Source organism: Hippocampus comes, unplaced genomic scaffold (assembly GCF_001891065.2).
Source record: "Hippocampus comes isolate QL1 unplaced genomic scaffold, H_comes_QL1_v1.1 scaffold35, whole genome shotgun sequence".
In the NCBI taxonomy this organism is placed as follows: Eukaryota; Metazoa; Chordata; class Actinopteri; order Syngnathiformes; family Syngnathidae; genus Hippocampus; species Hippocampus comes.
Window position 1 is genome coordinate 901,459 of NW_017805279.1, and position 21,678 is coordinate 923,136.

The window sequence follows — 21,678 nt, forward strand, 5'->3', positions numbered from 1 at the left end:
TATATATATAAACATAAATGGACTTAAAAGACACCAGTTATTGGAATGATGTGACAGTGATAGGGTGATATAATGTTGCCTTAATAAATGTATTGCCACCTTTATAGTACCGTAAAAGTTGTTTTCTTACTCTTTGATTTTCAGCACAGTATTCACACACACTGGGTTGCGTATTTCACGCTCCACTTAAACAAAACACTCTTTTGTTTTACTGTTTTGCTACAGCGCCTCCCGTGTTTGTTTGTTTTTTTGCGCGTTTTTTTTTTTGTGTGCGTAAACTGCTTGACCACAGGCTTAGGATTGATTTTTTTCAACCCGTTTACTCCCACTAACAGACTCCTACCATTGGGAAACGTCGTCGTGGTGGACGCGTGCACGATTAATTTTTGCACGTCTCTGCCGATAGTGCGTTACAATAGTTGAAACTGGCTATGGTAGTAAACAATTTCGTAAACTTCATCGCATATCCGCCCGGCTAGCTCAGTCGGTAGAGCATGAGACTCTTAATCTCAGGGTCGTGGGTTCGAGCCCCACGTTGGGCGAAGTGTTTTGTCTGTCATTATTACGTATATGAATTTTTAATGTTGGTCGACGTCGATCGATTCGACAGTGTGCTCCAAGTCGGCTTATTTTTATATATATATATATATATATATATATCTCCCTAACGCCATTTGTAAAACGAGAAACACAACACATAAAAATGCAAATGAGAATGCATGCGCAGAGTAGCTCGTAAAAATGAATTACCCCCTTTCAGTGATACACCTCTGCCAAGAATACACGGTTGACCTCGCACTTTGAAGGAATCTCTCGTCAGTTATTAAATGTTCCCAAGCTATGGCACCGAATGGCACAACAAAAGTCAAACTTTCAGGTTTTTTTTTGTGTGCGTAAACTGCTTGACCACAGGCTTAGGATTGATTTTTTTCAACCCGTTTACTCACCATACAAGACTCCATACCATGGTCAGAGGCACTACGGGACAGCTCGGTCCTCAAGTCTCTGGTCGTGGATGTGACTCTGCTGGCTCTCTTCACCTTGCAACACAGTCTGCTCGCATGGCCGCCTGTCAAACAGGCCTGTCAGTGCATCCTGGGCTCCCTGAACAGGACCGCATACTGCTTCACCACCGCACTGACTCTCCAGGTAGCGCAGCACACGCCAGATGACAACTGGGAGCCTTTGTAGTCATTTTGCAAAGTTCTTCTCTTTCCACTGGTTAGATCCTGATGCATTACTGGCAGCCTGTAACTGGCGCCCCCTGTCTGTGGTCAGTGCGCCAAGCACCTTGGAGTGTCTGGTTCCCTCTGCTCTGCTTCACGGTGCACTTCTTCTGCTGGGCCATCATCTGCACCATCCTCATGATGTTTGACTACCCAGAATTGTTGGGCATTAAGCAGGTAAACTAAGATTAGAATTTATTTTTGAAAATTCAGCTTGATTCATTTTTGCCACGCTATCTCTTCTTGCATAGGTGTATTACCAGTGTTTAGGTCTGGGGGACCCCTTGTCCTACAAGTCGTCCCAAGCTCAACGCTTCCTCTCTCACTTCCGCCATCCGGTGTGCCTGGAGCTAGGCGTTGTGTTGTGGCTCCTGCCGGCTTTATCCCTGGACAGGCTGCTGCTGGCATTAACGTTGTCAGTCTACCTGGCGCTGGCACACCCGCTGGACAAACAGGATTTAGCTTTCGTTTGCGACCATCTTAGCCGCAAGGTGCAGCTCTTTACGGAGCCGTACTGGGTCAAAGGCCCAACCCCCAGCCTGGACAGCAACCACAAGGACAAGTGAAAGTAATCATGCTGCTGTGAGCTGAAGCCAATGTAACACAAAAATGTAACCACTGTCTTAAAACTGACTGGTCTACTGGACTTGGAAGACCCTCCGTGACCTTTTTGCACCTTCTTGATGTATTAGTCAATTTGCGCTTTCACCAAAGGAGGGTCCGGTTCCAAAATGTGAACCATTCTTTTTCTTTTCAGTATTAGTGGATTATTTCATGTTGGTTGGCTAATGGAGGAATGTGCTTAATTGGCTGTCATTAAAAAAAAAAAATTGTAATCTTTTTGTAATTTTTCCTTCAAAACATTGACCCAAATTCAAATTCAACCTTGAATGGTATGATGAAAATAAACGTACTTTGGAACCCACGGATGTGTGTCGTGTACATTGAGCACATTAAGGATCACCGGAACAAATTTGATTTTGTCAGGTTTTCGCATTAAAATAAAATCAACTGCATCAGATACATTTTTAAAGTAGACTACACATCAACTTAAAAATAAAATGAGTCTATTTTTTGCAAAAACTCACAAATAGATATTAACAAAGGAATTGTTTGGTTTCAATCCTGATCTTGATTCTTTCTGCCAGCTACTCCTTCAGCTCTGCCCCACCTCGACCTCCTCCATCCTTGATCTCCTCCAATTAGGCAAAGGGATGAGACGCATGCGTGTGTGTGTGTGTGTGTGTGTGTGTGTGTGTGTGTGTGTGTGTGTGTGTGTGTGTGTGTGTGTGTGTGTGTGTGTGTGTGTGAGAGAGAGAGGTGGGGATGGGGAGGTTAGAGCCCGGGCAGACGGCCGTGCTCTTTAAACGCCTTTCTTAGGTCCCACAATATGGTGCTTGCCACTTAACTCTACTGATGGACTTGAACGTAATTATCGGATTAGCGTCCTGGTGCTTGGGACCAGAAAATATTTACTGCACTCCAATGATGGTGCCGTGCTCTGGCACTTCGTTGGTTCTGAGTGGAACCTAAAAGTACGACTGACAGTTTATTTATTTTTTTGGAGGGGTGGGGGGGTGTCGTTTGTTTTTTGGGTTTTTTTTTTTGTGATTCTGCATAGATGTATTTGTTTGGAGAAGCAAAGTGGATCCAGCAATAGTAGTCTGAAGACAAAGCAAGATTCTTGTAAGTATCTTTCATATGGGAACTAATACAGAAATGTGTTGTTATGGTGACAATTTGACTATGTATGCAGATGGACAGTCAGGTGTTAGGAACCTGTCAAAAAATTTGCCACATGCTTTCATTACACCTACGAGAACATTATGATCACTTGCATAATGTAATAAAAAAAAAAGTGCAAATTAGAAGTGAGCATAATTGTCTTTGGTTGGGCTGATTTTATTTTTTTATTGTTATTTTTTTTACACTTGTGCTAACATCTTGTTAGATTGCTTAAGTGTGACGTCATAGCATTGCGTTTGGTTGGCATAACAGGGAAACGGTACAAACAATTATATTGGAGTGATGATAATTTATTCACTATGATGTTCATAACCGAATGGGTCGCACGTCCGCATCGCAGTTCCGAGTTGCTTGCATAGGTCTTTTCTGTGTACTGCAGCTTCCCCTCCACGACAATTCGCCCAAAACAATCGTGAATGATTGTCAGTATTTGCCCTGCCATTGATTGGCAACCAGGGTTTACCTCACCTCTCGTGTAGACTCAACTGAGGCCTTATGAAGACAAGTGCTCTAGAAAAGAAAAGGATAAATAGATTTATATCCTGTCGACTGTACCTTCGAGGTCAATCTTGATTCCTATTAGTGATTCTGTCTATTTGCCATCATAGCAAGTATGCAAGTTTCAAATGCAGTAACTACCGAAAAAAAAACCCATAGATAAAATAACATACTTCTGTACCACACTGTTAACATAAACAATCTCATATTTATGGTGAAGAAGTGACTTAACTGAATTAAACTTCTCCTTTCTGCATCCCAGTCACAGAGTCCAGGACACGCACCCGTTTCGGCCAAATAAAAAAACCCCAGCCGCTCTTCTTGTTATGTCTGTCTCCTCTCTTCCGGAATGGAAGCAACTCCTGTTGGAGAGAAAGAGGAGAGAGGAAGAGGAGCGGGGAAGGCGAGAAAAAGAAGAGGAGGAGAAGTTTGCCAGCATGCCTGCCTGGAAACGAGGGATCATCCAGCGGAGGAAGGCAAAACAGGAAATCCTGGTTGACCGCGAGAAGGAGAGAGACATCACTGTCCTGCCGGCGGATGCTCAACCTCCCTCGGATGTACTCAGTGATCCAGAGAACGTTGGAACTGTCAGTCAGGCAAATGAACCATCACTCAGTCCAGATCCAAGCCAATGGATGGATGTAGACCTTAAATCAGTCAGTCAGGTCTCTATGGAAACCATAGTTCCGGTCCATGAAAACCCATTTATACGCACGCAGAGTCTGTGGAAGAAGGTCAAGGAAGGGGATGTGGGCTACCCTGAGAGGGGCAATGAGTTGGAGGTAAAAGAGCGGGAAAAGGACAAACTACCCCCCAGGGGTCATGACGGGGAGAGCACAAGAGGAAGAATTATCGAACAGAAAATTGAGAGATTTCGAGATTTGAGTGAAGGACGAGACAAGGAGAGGAGTAGAGACAGGAGTCAAGGGAGAGAGAATAACGAGATTTGGGAAAAAGGCACCTCAGCGAAAGAATTCCCAAAGGAGGAAAATGAAAGAGATCCAGCTAATTCATTTACCCCCCTCGTCCCTTGTCTTCGAACCATCCGTGCGGACAATATCATCATCATCGAACAGAACCGCAGAGGCAGTGATGAGATCAGAACAAAATGGAGGGAGACGGAAGTGGAGCGGCCTGAGGAGGACTTGCAAGGAAAGAGGGGCATGAAGATGGACCTCAGGGAGATCCTGGCAGGGGGAGCAAGCGTGACCGAGATCCGAGCTTCGGATGTTCTGATCATCAAGCCCACGGCGAGCATCGAGGAGCGGTCTGCGGGCGCGGGAGGACTCAAAAACGCTGGGAGAGAGGATGGCGAGATGTGCACCTCGGATGCAAAGCGGGAGCACTTGGCCACGGAACTCAGAAGTGAAATGTCACGGGTGAGGGAAAAAGAGAGCTCCAAAGAAAAAGAAAGATCATGCGGCCAGGCCACGGTGATTAAGGATGACAGAAAGAACAGCTTGGACGACAATGTGTTTTATGAAAGAGGAGGGAGAGTGAGCCAGCTGCTCACTAAATTTGGGGAGTTCCGTAAGCCTCCATCCAGATCGAAAAGCTCAGATAATTTCCTTCGGCCCGGGAGGAGGAAAAATTCAAGGGAAAATGATGACGGGGGGTCATCCGATGGGAGAAACGTGCCGCTCAAAGGTGTGCCAAAACGCTCATTCAGCTTCTCTGATAGGGTCGTCTGTCCAAAGGAAAATGGGTTGGACCCAGATGGGTACTTTGAAAGGAAACCACGTGAGAGGATATTTTCAGACAGGAGTGGGACAGGATTAGGGAAGGAAATACCAGCAAAGTGCAAAATGGGCTGTGTGCGACTCTTCGACAAAGACAAGTTTGGGAATCTTAAGGATGGGCAATTTGGAAACAAAGATCAGACTGATGCAATACAGAAAAAAAGTGAGACGGGGATGGGATTCCAAAACAGAACCGAAGTCAAGAAATTAGACCCCGTTGAAAGGAGGGCGACGGGCACGCCAAGTGAGGAAGATCGAGAAGGTTTTGCAATGGCATCTGTAAAAAGCGCAGAGGGGATTTCGTTTGCTAGAAGGATACCAATAAGGCAAGATGGCAAGGCGCGGATGGCTGAAAAAGAGTCGAGGAGACTCCCGGAGAAAGCTTTTAAATGGGATATCAGTGCAGAGAAAGATTCTGACCCAGGAAGATATTCCGAAGGACAACTTTGCGACAAAATGGATGCATTTGAGAAAATGGAGGCTTTTACCGGCCAATCCGCTGCACAGAGTTGCTGTCGGCTTGAATCAGACCAGGCAGAGGGCTCCGGTCTGCTCAGTACTGTTGCAGACAGAGGGGCGGACTGGGACGTTTTGTCCCATCACACGGAAGAACTTATCAGTAAAATAGAAAAAATTGTGGACGCGCCTGATTACAACAATGACAAAGGTGAAAGATCCTACAGGATCGAGTGCAAGCAAGGGGCACGTCATGAGATGGCTGCTTATGATGCAACCCCCAAATCTCCAAAAGGCATCCCTCCTTTGGGGAACCCTCCAGGACCCCTGGAGATCCAGATCCCTAGGACCGTGTTTTATGTTGCAGAGGAGATGGCGAGAAAGAAGACCACGGGTCAAAGCAAGGAAGGTAAAGACTCCGGAGACGGGCAAGGAGTTGAGAGGAGAGATAGTTGGAGGGTTGGCAAGCCCTTGAGCCGCATCGAATCCCTTCGAGAGAAAATTAGACAAAAAGAGCAGGAGAGGTTAAGTCAGAAGAGGGCGCAGGGCGTGAACGGGGATGAAAATAAATGCATTTCTGATGCACGGACAGAAGGGGACACCTTTGAGGAGAGGGGGACTGAAAAGGAGAAAGGATGGGAATCCATACCTCTTTTGCAGAAGAGGACGACTGCAGCACAGAGTAGTGAAGCAGACACGGCGGTGCAGACATCCGGGTCTGTGTTTGACATCACGCAGGAAGTCGATGTGTTGAAAAACTGCCCTCCGCTTCCTGTTTCTGTCCTCGACTCACCCACTGTTGGTGAAGAGGAAGTACGTAGCGGCTTCGCCAACGATCCCTCGGAAAACTGCGGCCAATTATTCCTTCAAGCAACTGACGATGAGCGTGACACTTTGAAACATGCGGAAGAGCAAGTAACACAACACGGGACCCGACACCATTGCGGGGAAAGAGAACGAGAGGGAAGCGACGCGGAGGACCCCGAGAAGGAAGTCGAGGGATACGCACCATCCATTGAGCCGGCGCAACCTCCCTCACCCTCGCCGCCGCATCCCAACTCCCTCGCAGCGATGAGCCGGATCTACAACTTGGAGACGGTGGGCTCGAGGTCGGGCTTGTGTTTGAGAGAGAGGAATGTGGACGTGTCATCGGTACATCTCATTAAGGTGAAGCCCCTCCTCCCGTCCGATGCACAAAAGGGAGATGGTAAAGTGTTCTCGGGAGAAGATGCCGGTGGGCTGAAGACCATACAACTTCCAATTGAGCAGTTTCGTCTCAAAGAGCAGGAAGTGCTGCAGTCCCAACATGTTGCCTCAACATCAAACACTTCTTGCAAAGAGGCAAAAGGACCCCAAAGCAAAGGATTCAGAAAGCATCAGGCTGAGGAGATGGTCAAAGAAACACCGGAAATGAACCCCAAAGTGTGTCCCCGACGGATTTTTTCGCCAACATCGCTTCTTAAACAACCAAACCCAATTCATACCTCGCAACTCAGAAGCCAATCGCCGGACAAATCGCTGAAGCCCTCCGACTGCGCACCGACTCCAGCCTCCTCGCCGTGTTCTCCATCTCCCGCTGCCTCTCCATCGCCATCGCCGACATTCTTCTCCATTCGCAGTGCCTCGGGGGGTCACGTGAAGAGAGGGGCCACCATTACAATCACCCCCAAAAAACCCACCACAACGGGAAGAACAACCGGATCCATAACGCCGTCCAACCCAGCTGCATGCGCCAATACAAAAATACCCCAGCCGACCCAACAAAACCAGACAACCTCGGCTGCGGCCGAGCCCGCGAAGAAGAAATATCCGTCAGTGGAAGAAATTGAAGTGATTGGCGGATATCAGAACCTGGAGAAGTCATGTCTCGTTAGAAGCAAAGGGACTCCGAAAAGGGTAAGTGTGGAGTACTTGCTATTGCTAAAACGATAGCGCCTCATTCGCTCTGTAACAGTCATGCTGAGGCAGCAAAAAGTCTTCCACAAACCGTTGCCAGAAAGTTGTGAAGAGCCGTAAAATATTTCGGGTAGGAAAAATATCTCAAGGGCAACTGTGTTGTTTGGCCAACATCTACTGTCATTGGTCATGTCACAGATTATGTATTTTATACGTGACCCGAATGGGATCATCAGGATGAATTTGAGACAGGGGGGAAACCACATTTTGCGTCACCTGCCCGTCTTGTCTCTTTTTGTTGAGTGGAATCTCCTTTCACTGGGAGAACATCCCTCTTGATTGAAAGGCCCAACCACAGAGACAGACTTAAGCTGGTTAAAGCCTTATCAAGCACGGCATCATGATTCTTAGCCACCAAACCCCCGCTGGAATCTGCTTTTGCCACTTTGCTCGCTTTGTAATAGTGAACCGTGAACCTATGAAATGACAGCAACGTCGATGATACGAAACCACCAGGAAATTATGTTGATGACCGATAATCCATGTTTTACATGCGGTTTCTAAATAACTCCTGTATGTTTGCCAACTACTCGAACTATCTGAAGACATTTTCTACTCTCCAAATGACATCATATCATACAATACTGTGTTTTAAAATCAACCAGTATTTTATCAGCTCACTCGGCCACTGCATTATTCCTTTCTAAATCCTGCCTTCCAACACGATTAAAACGTAACATGGTCAGCAATCAGCGGGAAACCTAAAGAAGACCCTCCATGCCTGCCCAGTAGCACAGAGTGCCTGGCATGTCGATATTCACGTTTTTTCTTTTGGTTTTTACTATTAAGTTTCAGGCTTCCAAATTAGTTCAATTCAACTCAACTCAACAGGTGTAGCCCACTTCTTGTCTCGTGTGAGCTGAGATAGGCTCCAGCTAACTCATGACTAATGAGAACAAGCGGTACTGAAAATACATAAATACATGTAGTCTGTTGCTTTAGTATGGTTGTGTTTTATTAAAGCTACATTTCATGCTTTACAAAAAAAAAAAAGAAATTGGGGTGAAGCAGTACTAATGTCATTTCAAATGACAGTATCTAATAACATTAGCTATAATATTAGCATTATAGCAACATGCTAACGCTAACTAACAATGTGTTTCATATTGGAAGTAAGTTGCCCAACACCGGTAATGATAGAGTGAACATTTGAAAGGCCACAAAGTTGGGCTCTTCCTCCCTCCTGCCTGTCAAGCAAATTCTTGTTTTCGCAAATTGAAGGTCTTTCAAGTCCATGCGAGGCAACGCTGGTGTTTACCGCAATCGCGCGGTGTTCCACGGTTTGACTTTTGTTCAATCAAATTAAAACCAGTGCATGTCTGGGCAAAAAAAAAAAAAAGAACAACAACAACTTTACAATTAATGGCCCTGTGTGTAGACTTCTTTCGCAGACTTCTTCCTCTTTCCCTTGCACCGATGTTGCTGTTCAGCTATCCTATACAAATCTTTCTTTGTATATTTTTTACCGTTGCAATGGTGTCCTTGAACTGTGCAAAGGAATTCCAGTAGAGGTGCTCGTGTCAAGGAGTTGAAAGCCCGTCATCTCTGTAGCTCGGTGCGTCATTATGAGTTGGAAAATAAAGATGTGAATTGCTAAAACAGAAACGGAGCCTAAGTTCCTCATTCAAACCTCACTTCTCTTTATTATTTTACTGAACTATAGAGAATACTAGACATCTACAAAAAAAAAAAGGTGGGGGCAAGTTTCTATGACCTCAAACAGTAATGCAGATGCACTATGATACGCGTTATTATAAATTGTGCGACAATAGGTCGGGTGCGAGTGCTTAGCATGTCCATAAGTACGACAAGAAAAGTAACTCTAGTCAACACAGAATGAGACAAAATGGCTCCGTATCAGATTATGCCTGTTGCGCCCTTGCCTTTGGGAAAATGGTTGTGTGCACTATAGATTCAATTAATAATTTCACTGAGATACTTTTATTGTCAAACTTTTACTGAGCAAAATGCAGCACACCTATTTTGTGGTCACACCACAAAACAAAACCAAAAAAAAAAAAAAATGGCAACATGTTTTGCCCAAAACTAGCTTAGCTTGTACAGAAAATGGAAGACAAGAACGACGTTGTTTTACTACGAAACAACATTCCTACGTTCTTCCTGTGTTTGCAAATTGCAATCTCTTTAGCTGGTGATAGTAAAGCTACTGTACGTTGTGACTGGCTCACACATGCCTGATGGGCTTTGTATACTTGACTCAGGCTTAACCCCTCTGAACCATGGCGTCAAGTCACAGCAGGGTGTGACGGGTTGGTCCTCTCCGATTCTTGCTTTTTCTCCTCTTCATGCTTCTCACACTCTATCAAAGTCTTTGTTTTACCGACAGGATTTTGAAAATAATATTGCCTTTTGCGAGTGTCGGTTTCAACACTGACCTGACTGTTTCCGTCAAGAGCCTCTGCTGTTTTGGCCAAAGGTTAATAAGGTTGAGGGTGCTGGGATAAGCTCCCTTTGCCTCACTATGATTCGTCCTGCCATGCTAATGCACAGCTATTATCCTTGGGCCCTTGCAGACAGTCTCAGGGGAAGATGGAAAGGTAAACCTGTCTGTCCAAACTCTGCAGTGTGATACCCTGTTGTGATAAAAGTCATTTATTTGTTTGTTTTTTTTTTCCAACTGAGAATACTTGCCTTTTTGAATGTCAAGGATTGCAGCGGTATTGCAGTTTTAGCTCACTTGCATAGAGCAACCATATGCGTTTTTTTTTGGGCAAGTAAAGGAGAATAGGTTAAAAAAAGAAATCTGCGAAAATGGTAAATAAAGAAAGACATGTGCTTTGTTTTTTTCTGTGTTAACAGGGGAAGGTGTGTTTCAATGAGGACCGACTCGAGCAAGTGTGCGAGTATCCTTCCGAGACCTCCATGTTGGTTTCCACCCCCTACCCCCATGAAACTGGGAGGACCGAGACCCCGCAGGGAGAAGAGCCGCAGGATGAAGAAGGGGAAGCGGATGGAGAGGTCATGTCCAAAAGCTCAAGAAATTTGGGCACTGCATTGGGACGGGGTCTAAGAGTGGGTCAGTTTCACCCCCTTCTCAAAAAACATAAGGTGTAATCACAGACTTTTCATTTTTGGGCTTTTAAGAGAGAACCAATATTTGCATCTGTGATTAGCCCAGTTGTGATGTGGAGCTAGCTAGCTATGCCTACACCCGGAAAATGCATCTTCCCTTCCTATAGTCCGCTTGTGCGGCCACTTTAGAGCGCCTCGTTGTCAGCTGTGAGTGTGTGCGTGTCATTGAGAGAAACCCTGAAAAGTCAGGAGGTATGCGGTCAAAGAAATGCTACCTCTGTTTATAAAAATGAAAAGTAGAGTGATATAAAATAAGTGTGATACTATTCTGTGATATACAATGAATATACTATTCTGAAACTGAACATTATTTCCCTCCCATCCCCCTTATCTTTTCCAGATGAGTCGTGCCCTCGGTAGACGCCACTCACCTCACCAAAATGCCCGTGCGAAGCAATCGGGCTTTCGGAGGTTATTGAATGTTTCATTCGATGGTTTGAAATGAGTCATCTCAGTCTGTGTAGTGATGATATACAGTTTGTTTCCTGCTGTGGATAGCAGCGGTTTATATTTAGCTTTATTTTTCAGGGGGACAAATGTGAATGTATGGCACATAATGTCAAGGTCTTAGTTCACCAGCTGCTTTTGGTGCTCTGTGGCAAAAGATCACTTGTCTATGCAAAAAATGAAAATGGTTTTATTCTGTAGTTAATCTATTTGATAGGATTTCAATTTCTGATATGAAGTCAGTCAATCAGTGATGGTTATCTCATCTGAGTGCCTTGTGCCTGCATGATACAGTGAACCCGCACACATGGTATGAAGATCAGTTGACATGTTTTTATTTGTGTCTATTCTGTAAATGAAAAGAAGTGAGTGACTGTTATTTTAATATTTTGTCACATCGAAGTGGCAAAAACTAAGAAAGAAGACAACAGCAGATTTGCGTGAGCGTTTTGCAACTGCTGTCAGATTATTGGCTGTGTATTATTTACACATACAGTATTTAGTACTTTTTGTTTGTAAATGAACATGTTTTGACGGGTGAAACGTGCATAAAGTCTGGACAGAAACTGCACAAATGATTTTTATTTTTTGAAACGGCTTGCTTGAAAAAAAATGGAATAAATATTTAAAACCTTTGTTTCTGTTATTCTTTTTCTTTTGTGTGTGAGTGTGTTTGTGTGTGTGTGTGCGCACGTCTTTGTTGGTGCGCCCTCAAAAACGAAATGCTGCAATCTTCAATGACTTAAGTGAAGGAGTTGAATCAGTAATTCTACTTTTGACAGACTGCTTTAAAACCCGAGTACATGCACTTTCCTGTTTAGAGGGTAAAAACTGTCCATTTTGCGTGTGGAACACGTCATTGTTGTGTTCCTCCTTCTTCCGGCGAAACAGCGACACGTAACGGAGGAACGCGGTACTGCAACTAGTTTTCATATCTCCGTTTACGGAAACCACTTTTGACGTCAACACGTGCGCAGACTTGCCCCGAGAGTTCACTTCGGTACGTGAGGCTTTGCGTGCACACTTCTGAAATCACAACGACGCCGAGGGGGTAGGTCCGGCGTTGTTCTTTCTCTCTGCGTTTTCAACTGGACTCTACTTGATCGATGAAGACTCTATTGCACATCCTCGATGGAGCACGGCTCACTTTTTAATCATCGGAGCCCTCAACGACTGTGCTAAAGGGTGGGGGGCGGATCTGTAGGCCGAGGACTTTTTACATTTTCGCTTCATGTGCTGAATACGTCTGACAGATGCAAAGGCGACTGCGGGCTTGATTTGGAAGAAACATGATTTCCAGCAAAATCCAAGCGGGGGCGTGCAGACTATGGTTCACGCGTGTAAGTATTTATACAGACGCGTATGCAAGTCTTTGTGTGTCTGTGAATGGTGTGTGTTTTTAACCAAGTCGGGACAAATGGGTTTGGCCATTCGTAAATAAAGTTTTGAATGTGAATGCAAACTTTTTTTTAGGGGGGAGGGGTGGGGGATAAATTCACCGCTTAGAATTAATTTGATTCTAATTAAGGGACGAAGCTCAATTTTTTTTAATCAAATATTTTGAGTAAAATAGTAGTTTTTCCTCTTTTACGATCAACCAACTTAACGAGAAATCAAATTTTAAAATAAAAATGAACAGTATTGAATTGTGATTTTTATTTTTATAATAAAATAATTATTTTTATCTTATTAAATGTCAATTTGACTAAATAACCAATTATTTAAAAGAAAAACATATTTTATATTTAAAGCCAATTAATCAAACACGTACAATAAAGAAATATAACATGAATAAATACATCTTAGTTACCCCATTTTTAACCGTAAATGAATGCCACAAATGGAGGTAAGAGGACCGGTCTAAATATAAACATATGGCTTATCCTATCATGTCGTTTGATTGTCATTCAGCCAAGTTTGACGTGCTTTTGTTTTGACGACCTTACTGGGCGTGCACAACAACTACCACAAAGTCATTCAAATATACAAAATGGAACACAGAATGATCAAACAGGAACTAATAAAATTACCATATAAAATTCATATTACAATTAGTTTGACTCAATTGTGAATGGCAGGGGGGAAAAAAACCAACGGTAAAACTTCTCACTTTTCTTTCAGGTGACATCCAGGCAGGAGCTGGGCATGTCCACCTTCGTGCCCCCGCAGCCGGTGCCCCCCCTGAATCAGACCCTGCAGGCCTACATGAGAGCCCTGGAGCCCCTCATACCCCCCGAGGAGCTCGCCCACACCCGCCGAGTGATGCGCGAGTTTGCCAAGCGTGGTGGTCTGGGTGCGGAGCTTCAAAGGGGCTTGGAAAAGAGGGCCAGAAACACAGAGAACTGGGTGCGTGTTTTTCGGCTTGATCTCACTGGGGAAGCGTGACACATGCTGTCGATCGATATGTCGGTAAAGCACGGAGAATGCTGGAATTTGCATATGCCACCGCCGCTACTTCTTAACCCTTTCAGGCACCCTGTAACCTGACAACATGATAAGGTGTCCACTGTAGTGACCGCTGTCCCTCACTATTGGCGCTAAACAAAACAAAGTTGCATCAACCCGTTGCACTTTTTCGATAACGGGTACGCAACGCGATGGTACAAAATGGGACAATTTACAAGGGTTCGAAACAGGTGTGTTTATGTGTATGTTCCCTGTAGATCACAGACTGGTGGGTGCAGTGGGCCTACTTGGAAAGTCGACTGCCGCTGCCCGTGCACTCCAACCCGGCCATATCTCTCCCCAGACGAGATTACAATGGCTGGAGGAGTCAACTCGTGTGAGTAAACACGAACTGCATTCCATGCTGCTTTAGACAACTGAATAAAAAGTAGGTCATAATTGAAGGTAGTCGTCATTTGTAAACTAATCATAAACTATGTTTCCTTTCAGGTTTGCTTCCAAGCTGATTGTAGCGGTACTTGAATTCAAGGCCAAACTTGACGCGTGAGTCCTATCCGTGAAATGAGCAAATGATGCTGCTTTGTGTTTTGAACGGTTTGATGAGCTGACGTTAATTCATATTTCCAACGGTAGTGAACGACACCCGGGCTTGCGGTAATCCTCTAATCGACCCGTAATCTGTCGCATTGCTATTTGTGTGCGCTGACCTTCGGCCCTGCTGGCACGGCCTTGTATGTATTCCTTTGCTGTATGAAGTTATTCTGTCTAAATATACGTGCCCGCGCTCTTTTGTAATAGTATCCCCTGCCGCAAATACCTTTGTTTTGAAAAGCTCGGCGGGAATATGAGCTCTTTGTTTTAGGAAAACAAGTCATTTGGGGACATGTTACTTTGGTCAACCCAGCTCACATCGTATGCAAACGTGAACGCTTATACACTCTCAGCCTGGGGATAAAGCCATTGTGTAGCGATGTGCATAATATTTCAATACTGGTAATTTATTAGGAGCTGTTGATTGATTAGCGTCTTGAAGCAATTCGGGTAAAATAGTGCACTCCAGTGCACTATTTGGCTGCATAACAATACCCTCTATTAAAACGAATTGTTTTTGTTTGAAATGTGATCGTGTATGAAACCAAATGTTTGCTTTCTCAAATACGTTAACGGGAACACAAGGAATGGTGTTTGGCATCTAATGTCACTTCAATGTTTAGAATGAGTTGCTTATTCATTTCTAAAAACAACTTCATTGATATGATATACTTAATGGAAAAAGAAAAACTTTGGAGAGTGATTATCGTAACGAACCCAGTGATAAAATGCGATTTGTGTTTGTGTCTTAAGTGGCCGGCTGCCCTTGGAGTACATGCGAGGCAGGCCTCTGTGCATGGAGCTCTATCCGCTGCTCTTCTCTTCCTGTCGCATCCCGGGGCCCAAACACGATTACGTCGCTCACTACGGCACCTCCCGACGATCGCCAACGCACATCACTGTGGTCAGGAACTACCAGGTCAGCAAAGCTGAGCTAACTATTTCCTGCTGAGTTATGCCACATAACGCTGTTATGCAGAATAAATATTGAAAAGTCGCTACAAATGCAAGACGCCTTCAGCTCGTAAATAATAATGTCGTAAAAATGCAAACTTTTGCCGTCTAGTTTTTCCAGCTGGAGTTGTACAACAGCGACGGGTCCCGTCTGACCGAGAGCCAGATTCACGGGCAGCTGCTGAGGATCAGGTCTCAGTCCTGGAAGACGGACAAGGAGCCGATGGGCATCCTGACCAGCGAGCATCGCCATACATGGGGCCAGGCGTACAACCGCCTGCAGAGAGGTAGAAAATATGACTGGGCAGACCTTGTAGGATGCCACCAAATTTTGCCATGCAACTTTTTTGCACTTGTAGGGCTTTTTTTTTTCCATTTTCCCCATTTCATCAGTTATCGATGTGCAATACAAACCGTCGTGAAAACGAATGGACGATGACAATGAATTTTAAATTGTGAAATGGTGAGAAGTGAAGTTATGGAGACGGTACCAAACATGAAGCTATCCTGCACAATTTCAATAAGCTAAATTTCTGATTTTTTTTTTTGATTTTTTTTTTTTTTGGGACTCCCTATTTAACTCCATCTTATCTACTTGCCTCTTTGTCCTCTGCGCCTTTTTATACTCTTGTTTCACCCCAGATAAACTGAACCGGGAATCAGTGCAGGCCATCGAGAGAGGACTTTTCTCGCTATGTCTGGATTCTCCGGTTATGAGGATATCGGATGAAAAGTATGTCCACATACACACACGCTAAGTGGTAGATTGCTGAACAGACTCCCAATTCCCTCCCCCCAAGAAACCGAACACCCAGATGCTTATGCGTCTGGTGTTTACCACCATGGCAACATGCAGTATGCCATCATTAGCGATGGAAAGACTGCCTGAAATAACATTCTGCAAGCACTTTGAATATCGTTTGAAGGAATATCCATTCAAGAAGCCGGGAAATTTTTGATTGACAGATACGCTAGCCGCAAAGCGGCCCAGGTCCTGCACGGAGGCGGGACCTTCTCCAACAGTGGCAACCGTTGGTTTGACAAAACTCTACAGGTGAGTGGCCAAGCGGCTCATCTTCGCCAAAGCCAAACGTTGAAAGCATCGCTGCTTTGTTGACTTTGTGCAGTTTGTAATCGGCGAGGATGGCTCCTGGGGTCTCCTGTATGAACAAGCCACAGCTGAAGGTCCGCCAATTGCGACCTTGCTGGATTATATTCTTCACAACTGGTATTGAAGCTGTGTTCTCCTAACATATTTTTTTAGCTTGATCATTTCTTTGTCAAAATAATAATTATTACTGATGCTGTATGGACAGCTTAAATGATATCTAAGAGCAATCGCTTATTTTGCTTTCTGCAGTGAGAATCCGGATCCAACGAGAGCACCACTGGTCCCTCTTCCAATGCCGAAGAAGCTTTACTTCCATATAGACAGAGAAATCAAGCGAGACATCGAGAACGCTAAGCAGAACCTTGATATGTGAGTTGCATCACTCGGTTAACAGTTTTAAGTGTTTGCTGCCGATGATGATAAGAAAACTTGTCTCACTGCGCATTGCCAACCAGATCTTTTGTTTTGAAATCCAAAGTGACGGCCGCAAGAGTAGATACGTTTATCGTCTTCCAACTGAAAATGAAAGCTTGACAAAAAGAGAGCTCTCTTTGGCCCAGTTTTTTTTTCGCCCTCACGAGCCCTTTGAGACAAATAGCTAACATGTTTACATTTTTTTTTTTTTTGGTTAAAGTTAAATCACTGCTAATTTATAAAAATTCCTTTTGCAAAAAAAAAAATATCGCTCCAGACTGATCAACGACCTGGATGTGAACGTTTTCAACTTCACGAAGTTTGGCAAAGACCTTCCCAAGCAGCACAAACTGAGTCCCAACTCCTTCATCCAGGTGGCGCTGCAGCTGGCGTACTACAGGTAAAGGAATCGATATTTGAAAAACATTTGCGGACAATTCGGCTGTAAGCCTCTTCAAACTACAGACACGAAAAACGTTTTTCATGAATACCGAATAGACAGTGGAAAGGATCAGCTTGTGCTGGTTTTACAGCTCACGTAGCCTTGACACTTTTCCTCTATTACGGTTAAATCATCAGCAAGAAAAAGTTAAAAGACTGAAAAATAAAGTACATCAGCAGTTTGGTATTCGGAGATGTTTCCCCGGTTTGTGTAGAGTTCATGGCGACGTGTGCGCCACCTGCGACATCGCCTCTCAGAGGATGTTTCGGAAAGGAAGGACCGATTACATCCGTTCACCTTCGAGCCAGATGCTGAAATTCATCCTCGCCTTCGTCGATCCGTCCGTGTCGGTGAGCAAACGGGGCGTGTTTCATTTCAAACGCTTCTCTTGTGGGAAAACTGTTCGGATTGTCATGAGGGCATTTTTCGCTTCTTTTGTCTTGCGCTGCAGCGTGAAGCCAAGCTCCAGCTGTTGACAGAAGCTATTGACGCCTACTCTGCTCTGACGAACCAGGTAACCAAGCTATTGAAAAATAGTCAATCAATGATAATTCTAATACAGTGGTACACTGACGTACAAGTGGCCTAATTTATGGGGTTTGGAGCCATTATTATTATTTATGAATGCCATACCACATTCGCCAATCCACTTTAAGTGAGTCATTGGTCAGGTAAAATGGTCAAACACACAAAATGAGAACACTCACATCAACTGACTTAAGTTACGAGCTTGGGCACGGACCAAATTCGACCTTTAGGTCAAGGTTGCACTTCTGCATCTGTGACTTGCAAAATTTCCCTACTTGGACTCTATTGCAGGTACTTAAAGGACACGGCATTGACCGCCACCTGCTGGGGCTCAAGTTACAGGCCATCGAAGAAGGACTGAGCGTGCCCAAAATCTTCATGGATACTGCCTATGGTCTGGCTACTCATTGGAAACTCCGAACGGGGCAGGTGCGGACATGTTTGTCAAAGTATTTTTGATTGCTTGCCATGCGGTTGACAAGTAACCAGTCCAGAGTATATCTCGGCTGCTACAGTACATTGCTAGCATGACTTATCCAAGTTATCGGGTTGTTAATGTATTTTGGGGGAATGTACAATCATTTAAGGCATAGGAGGTGATAAACTTATGATGACGCGATGGTCACGGTCACTGTCTTTTCCCCCTTAGGTGCCCGCAAACACAGACAGCGTGATGTGTTTCGGTCCCCTGGTCCCTGATGGTTACGCCATATGTTACAACCCACAGTCTGACCACGTCCACTTTTCGATAACTGCCTTCAACTGCTGCGAGGAGACAAATGCAGAAACGCTGGGCGTCGCCGTGAGGGAGACGCTATGCCAACTGCACGAGCTACTGGAGCCTACTGTGTAGAGCTGCGGCAGACTAAGAGCATTCCAGTTTTCACTCCTCTTCATTCATACAGCAAACTTACAAAAGTGTTTATGAAGGGCTATTGTAGATTTTTTATTTGTGTATTTTTCACCTTCACAGGTGGACACATTTCACTTTACGCGAAAAGAAATCATGTCGACACTTCAGCATTAATTACCGCTATAGCGTTTGTATATACAGGAAGATTCGCTGTAACCACCGTCAATACAGATTTTGTAGGTCATTTGGTGTGGTTGTGAAGGACCAAAATTTGGAAAAGACATGTTGATGGTAACAAATGGTGCTGTTCCTTGAATTATACTAGTGTGGCCCACTGTGTTGGGCATGTTTGTGCACACCTTGCTTATTTGGTTAATAAAGCTCAAGTTATTGCTCATTATTGAGGTGATCGTCGTTTGACCCACAGTCCCTGTTGTAGTTCATCAAAGTATTTGATGGGAGTTTGGTCAGGGCTCTCAAATTCGTCTAGACCAAACTTCCAAGTTTTACAAACTCATCCAACTCAAAGTTCTGAACAGTATTCACAGCAGACGACTAAGACGTTGAGGGTATGATGTAGTAATCGCCATGCCACAATTGTGATCGATCATCTGATCTATCCGTTTCTTGACAAGCTGTACTGCGAATGATTACTCCATTAAAACATCAACCAGTAAAACAAAGCGTTTACGACAAATTACATGACAGTTTGTGTACTAAGTAGTTAAACCACAACATCTTTCGATTAAAAGCTTTAAAGCTCTTAAAACGCGAGGACTTCCGCCCCGGATCCAAACAGGAAGTGACGTTTTAGCGTAACGTGACGTGTGAATTTAGACCGGAACAAATAAACAACATTTCGTGCTCGCTGGGCTGCAGCCTCGCGGCGTTGTTTACCACCGAATCATCGAACTGTAAATTTTGAAGGGATTTTTATTTATTACATCATATGTCGGTTGAAAAAAAACTACGTGGAAGTCCCGTCGTACTTCTCAGGGCTGAGGGAGCCGGGAATGGAGCGAATTTCAACTTTTATGATGATGATTGTTTTTATTATTTTTTAAGCCCTCTCAATTTTAATAGCGCACGGATTTATTCCGACCATTTATTGATATGATGAAAGGATTTGTGACCGATTCGATAATCGGGAAAAGGGAAAGTAACGGCGGGGCAGCCCGCCTCCTGTGGCCGCTGCTCGGTGCGTGTCTGTGGGCTGCCGCGGTCGCCTTCAAGCCGGTGATCATCGTGCACGGCTTGTTCGACAGCTCGGGAGATTTTAAGAACCTCCAGCGCTTCATTAACGAGGTGGGTTCTTAAAATGTAATTAACCGATGATGGTTGGCTTATTATGGTTGTCAGCAATCACCATCTCGATGGGATCAAGAAACTATTCCGAGAGGAACCCATCGCTGTTAAAACCTGTGTGCTGCATGCATGCAAACTTCAAATGCCTTGTGGTACAATAATCGATTATGAAATTAATTAAGATTTTTTATGTCAGAGTCAAATAATGCTTCGGACCCGGTTTAGTTTAAAATTGTCCAAATCCTTTGAACGGTGATTTATGTAGTCCTCCGTGAAAGCAGACTGATTATCTTTGTGTTGAATCAAAACATTTGCAAGTACCTGTACCGTATCTGCTTTTCTTTCTTTTTTTTTTTTTTTTTGCGCATATTTTCTGACAGGTTTTGGGCCCAAACTAACCGAATCATAAATAATTTGTGTTTGTGCATTTTCTGTTTTGAGATAATGTCCTGTTTGTGTTGTCCGTTTAATTGGTTTTTGTTTGTTTGTTTGGTTTTTTTTTTATGGCCAGATTAATCGATTCTTAAAATAATATTCCGAGAGGAACCCATCGCTGTTAAAACCTGTATGCCGCATGCATGCAAACTTCAAATGCCTTGTGATACAATAATCGATTATCAAATTAATTAATATTTTTTATGTCAGAGTCAAATAATCCTTCAGACCTGGTTTAGTTTAAAATTGTCCAAATCCTCTGAACGGTGATTTATGTAGTCCTCCATGAAAGCAGACTGATTATCTTTGTGTTGAATCAAAACATTTGCAAGTACCTGTTACCGTATCTGCTTTTCTTTCTTTTTTTTTTGTGCATATTTTCTGACAGGTTTTGGACCCAAACTAACCGAATCATAAATAATTTGTGTTTGCGCATTTTCTGTTTTGAGATAATGTCCTGTTTGTGTTGTCTGTTTAATTGGTTTTTGTTTGTTTGTTTTTTTATGGCCAGATTAATCGATTCTTAAAATAATCTTTAGTTGCAGCCCTCTATGCCCTCTTGTTAAAAACATTTTGTCCTTTCCTCTTTTTTCAGTCTCATCCTGGAACAAATGTGACCGTGATTGACTTGTTTGACCGAGGTTCCAGCCTGCAGCCCATGTGGAAGCAGGTGGAGGGTTTCAAGGCGGCCATTTATCCCATCATGCAAAACTCTGCGGAGGGAGTCCATTTTATCTGCTACTCTCAGGGTGTGTGTGTGTGTGTGTGTGTGCGCGTCTGTACAGTATGTGCTAGTCACACATTTACTATTTATTTTAGATGATAAAAGTGGCCGTGGCATGTTCAGTAGTTACGGTATCATTTCTGCAAAAGCTGACCTCTGAAAGACACTGCTAGCTGAAAGTGTTCATTTCCAAATTGGCTGCCAGTCGGAAAAGCAAGCGTTTGTTTCCATTTAACCACAGGCTGGAATTTCCCACGAAGTCCACATTGACATTTTCTAAAAGGGAAGCTTATCAGGTTTTTACCTCGTGCGCTCTTGTTTTAGTTATATTTTTTCCTTACCGTGTTATGATAAACTAAAAAGCAGCATGTTTAAAGGCAACATGCCTTTTTTTCTGTTATTCACTTGTATTTTGTTTAAACGTCATCGTTGTCAGCTGCAACTCTTACAAAATACAGCAGTCAGACAATAATATTCAGAGGCATATATTCTTTATCCTCTCCAAAAAAAACTGGTTCTGCAGCTTTCTGAGGAGTTGTAGCAGTCTTTAACATGTATCTGTTGTTTGTTTTTTTCACATTGATGCCATTTTCGTGTGTCTGGCTTCCATTCCTTAAAAGTATGTCAAAGCCTGAGGCACCAATATTGTTGATGTTGTTTCAGGTGGACTGATTTGCAGGGGGATATTGTCCACTTTGCCAAATCACAACGTACATTCATTCATTTCGCTGTCCTCGCCTCAGGCCGGACAATA

The 21,678-nt window shown here is 43.9% G+C and overlaps 4 protein-coding genes and 1 non-coding gene across 6 annotated transcripts in view; all 5 read left to right on the forward strand.

The window, feature by feature from the left end:
• nrm (nurim) overlaps positions 1 to 2,152 on the forward strand; it is a 3,152-nt gene extending 1,000 nt beyond the window's left edge. The window contains exons 2-4 of the mRNA XM_019870794.1: positions 956 to 1,149; positions 1,227 to 1,403; positions 1,478 to 2,152. Of these exons, the coding sequence (XP_019726353.1) occupies positions 956 to 1,149; positions 1,227 to 1,403; positions 1,478 to 1,792 (686 nt within the window). The 3' untranslated portion in view covers positions 1,793 to 2,152. The remainder of the gene's footprint in view (positions 1 to 955; positions 1,150 to 1,226; positions 1,404 to 1,477) is intronic.
• On the forward strand, positions 470 to 542 carry trnak-cuu (transfer RNA lysine (anticodon CUU)). Its single transcript has one exon. It is a non-coding gene; the product is annotated as a tRNA-Lys (tRNA).
• Positions 2,153 to 2,512: 360 nt separating the features above from the next.
• Positions 2,513 to 11,796, forward strand: ppp1r18 (protein phosphatase 1, regulatory subunit 18). Its single transcript, XM_019870801.1, has 4 exons — positions 2,513 to 2,912; positions 3,733 to 7,561; positions 10,442 to 10,690; positions 11,055 to 11,796. Exons 2-4 carry the CDS (start codon positions 3,797 to 3,799, stop codon positions 11,157 to 11,159), a joined length of 4,119 nt encoding a protein of 1,372 aa, XP_019726360.1. The 5' UTR covers positions 2,513 to 2,912; positions 3,733 to 3,796; the 3' UTR covers positions 11,160 to 11,796.
• A 312-nt stretch (positions 11,797 to 12,108) lies between these two features.
• On the forward strand, positions 12,109 to 18,860 carry cratb (carnitine O-acetyltransferase b). 2 transcript variants are annotated; one of them, XM_019870790.1, is made up of 16 exons: positions 12,109 to 12,212; positions 12,415 to 12,501; positions 13,283 to 13,507; positions 13,825 to 13,943; positions 14,057 to 14,110; positions 14,912 to 15,077; positions 15,225 to 15,399; positions 15,755 to 15,845; positions 16,079 to 16,166; positions 16,240 to 16,340; positions 16,473 to 16,592; positions 16,915 to 17,037; positions 17,294 to 17,429; positions 17,531 to 17,593; positions 17,899 to 18,036; positions 18,257 to 18,860. In XM_019870790.1, the coding sequence occupies exons 2-16, from the start codon at positions 12,451 to 12,453 to the stop codon at positions 18,458 to 18,460; spliced, it is 1,854 nt and encodes a 617-aa protein (XP_019726349.1). In that variant the 5' UTR covers positions 12,109 to 12,212; positions 12,415 to 12,450; the 3' UTR covers positions 18,461 to 18,860. The 2 variants fall into 2 exon arrangements, with proteins under 2 accessions (XP_019726349.1, XP_019726348.1); XM_019870789.1 differs by having other exon boundaries at positions 12,110 to 12,346.
• A 428-nt stretch (positions 18,861 to 19,288) lies between these two features.
• The window catches only part of ppt2b (palmitoyl-protein thioesterase 2b), a 5,100-nt gene continuing 2,710 nt past the window's right edge, over positions 19,289 to 21,678 (forward strand). The window contains exons 1-3 of the mRNA XM_019870782.1: positions 19,289 to 19,765; positions 20,796 to 20,949; positions 21,588 to 21,674. Coding sequence (XP_019726341.1) covers positions 19,574 to 19,765; positions 20,796 to 20,949; positions 21,588 to 21,674 — 433 coding nt within the window. The 5' untranslated portion in view covers positions 19,289 to 19,573. The remainder of the gene's footprint in view (positions 19,766 to 20,795; positions 20,950 to 21,587; positions 21,675 to 21,678) is intronic.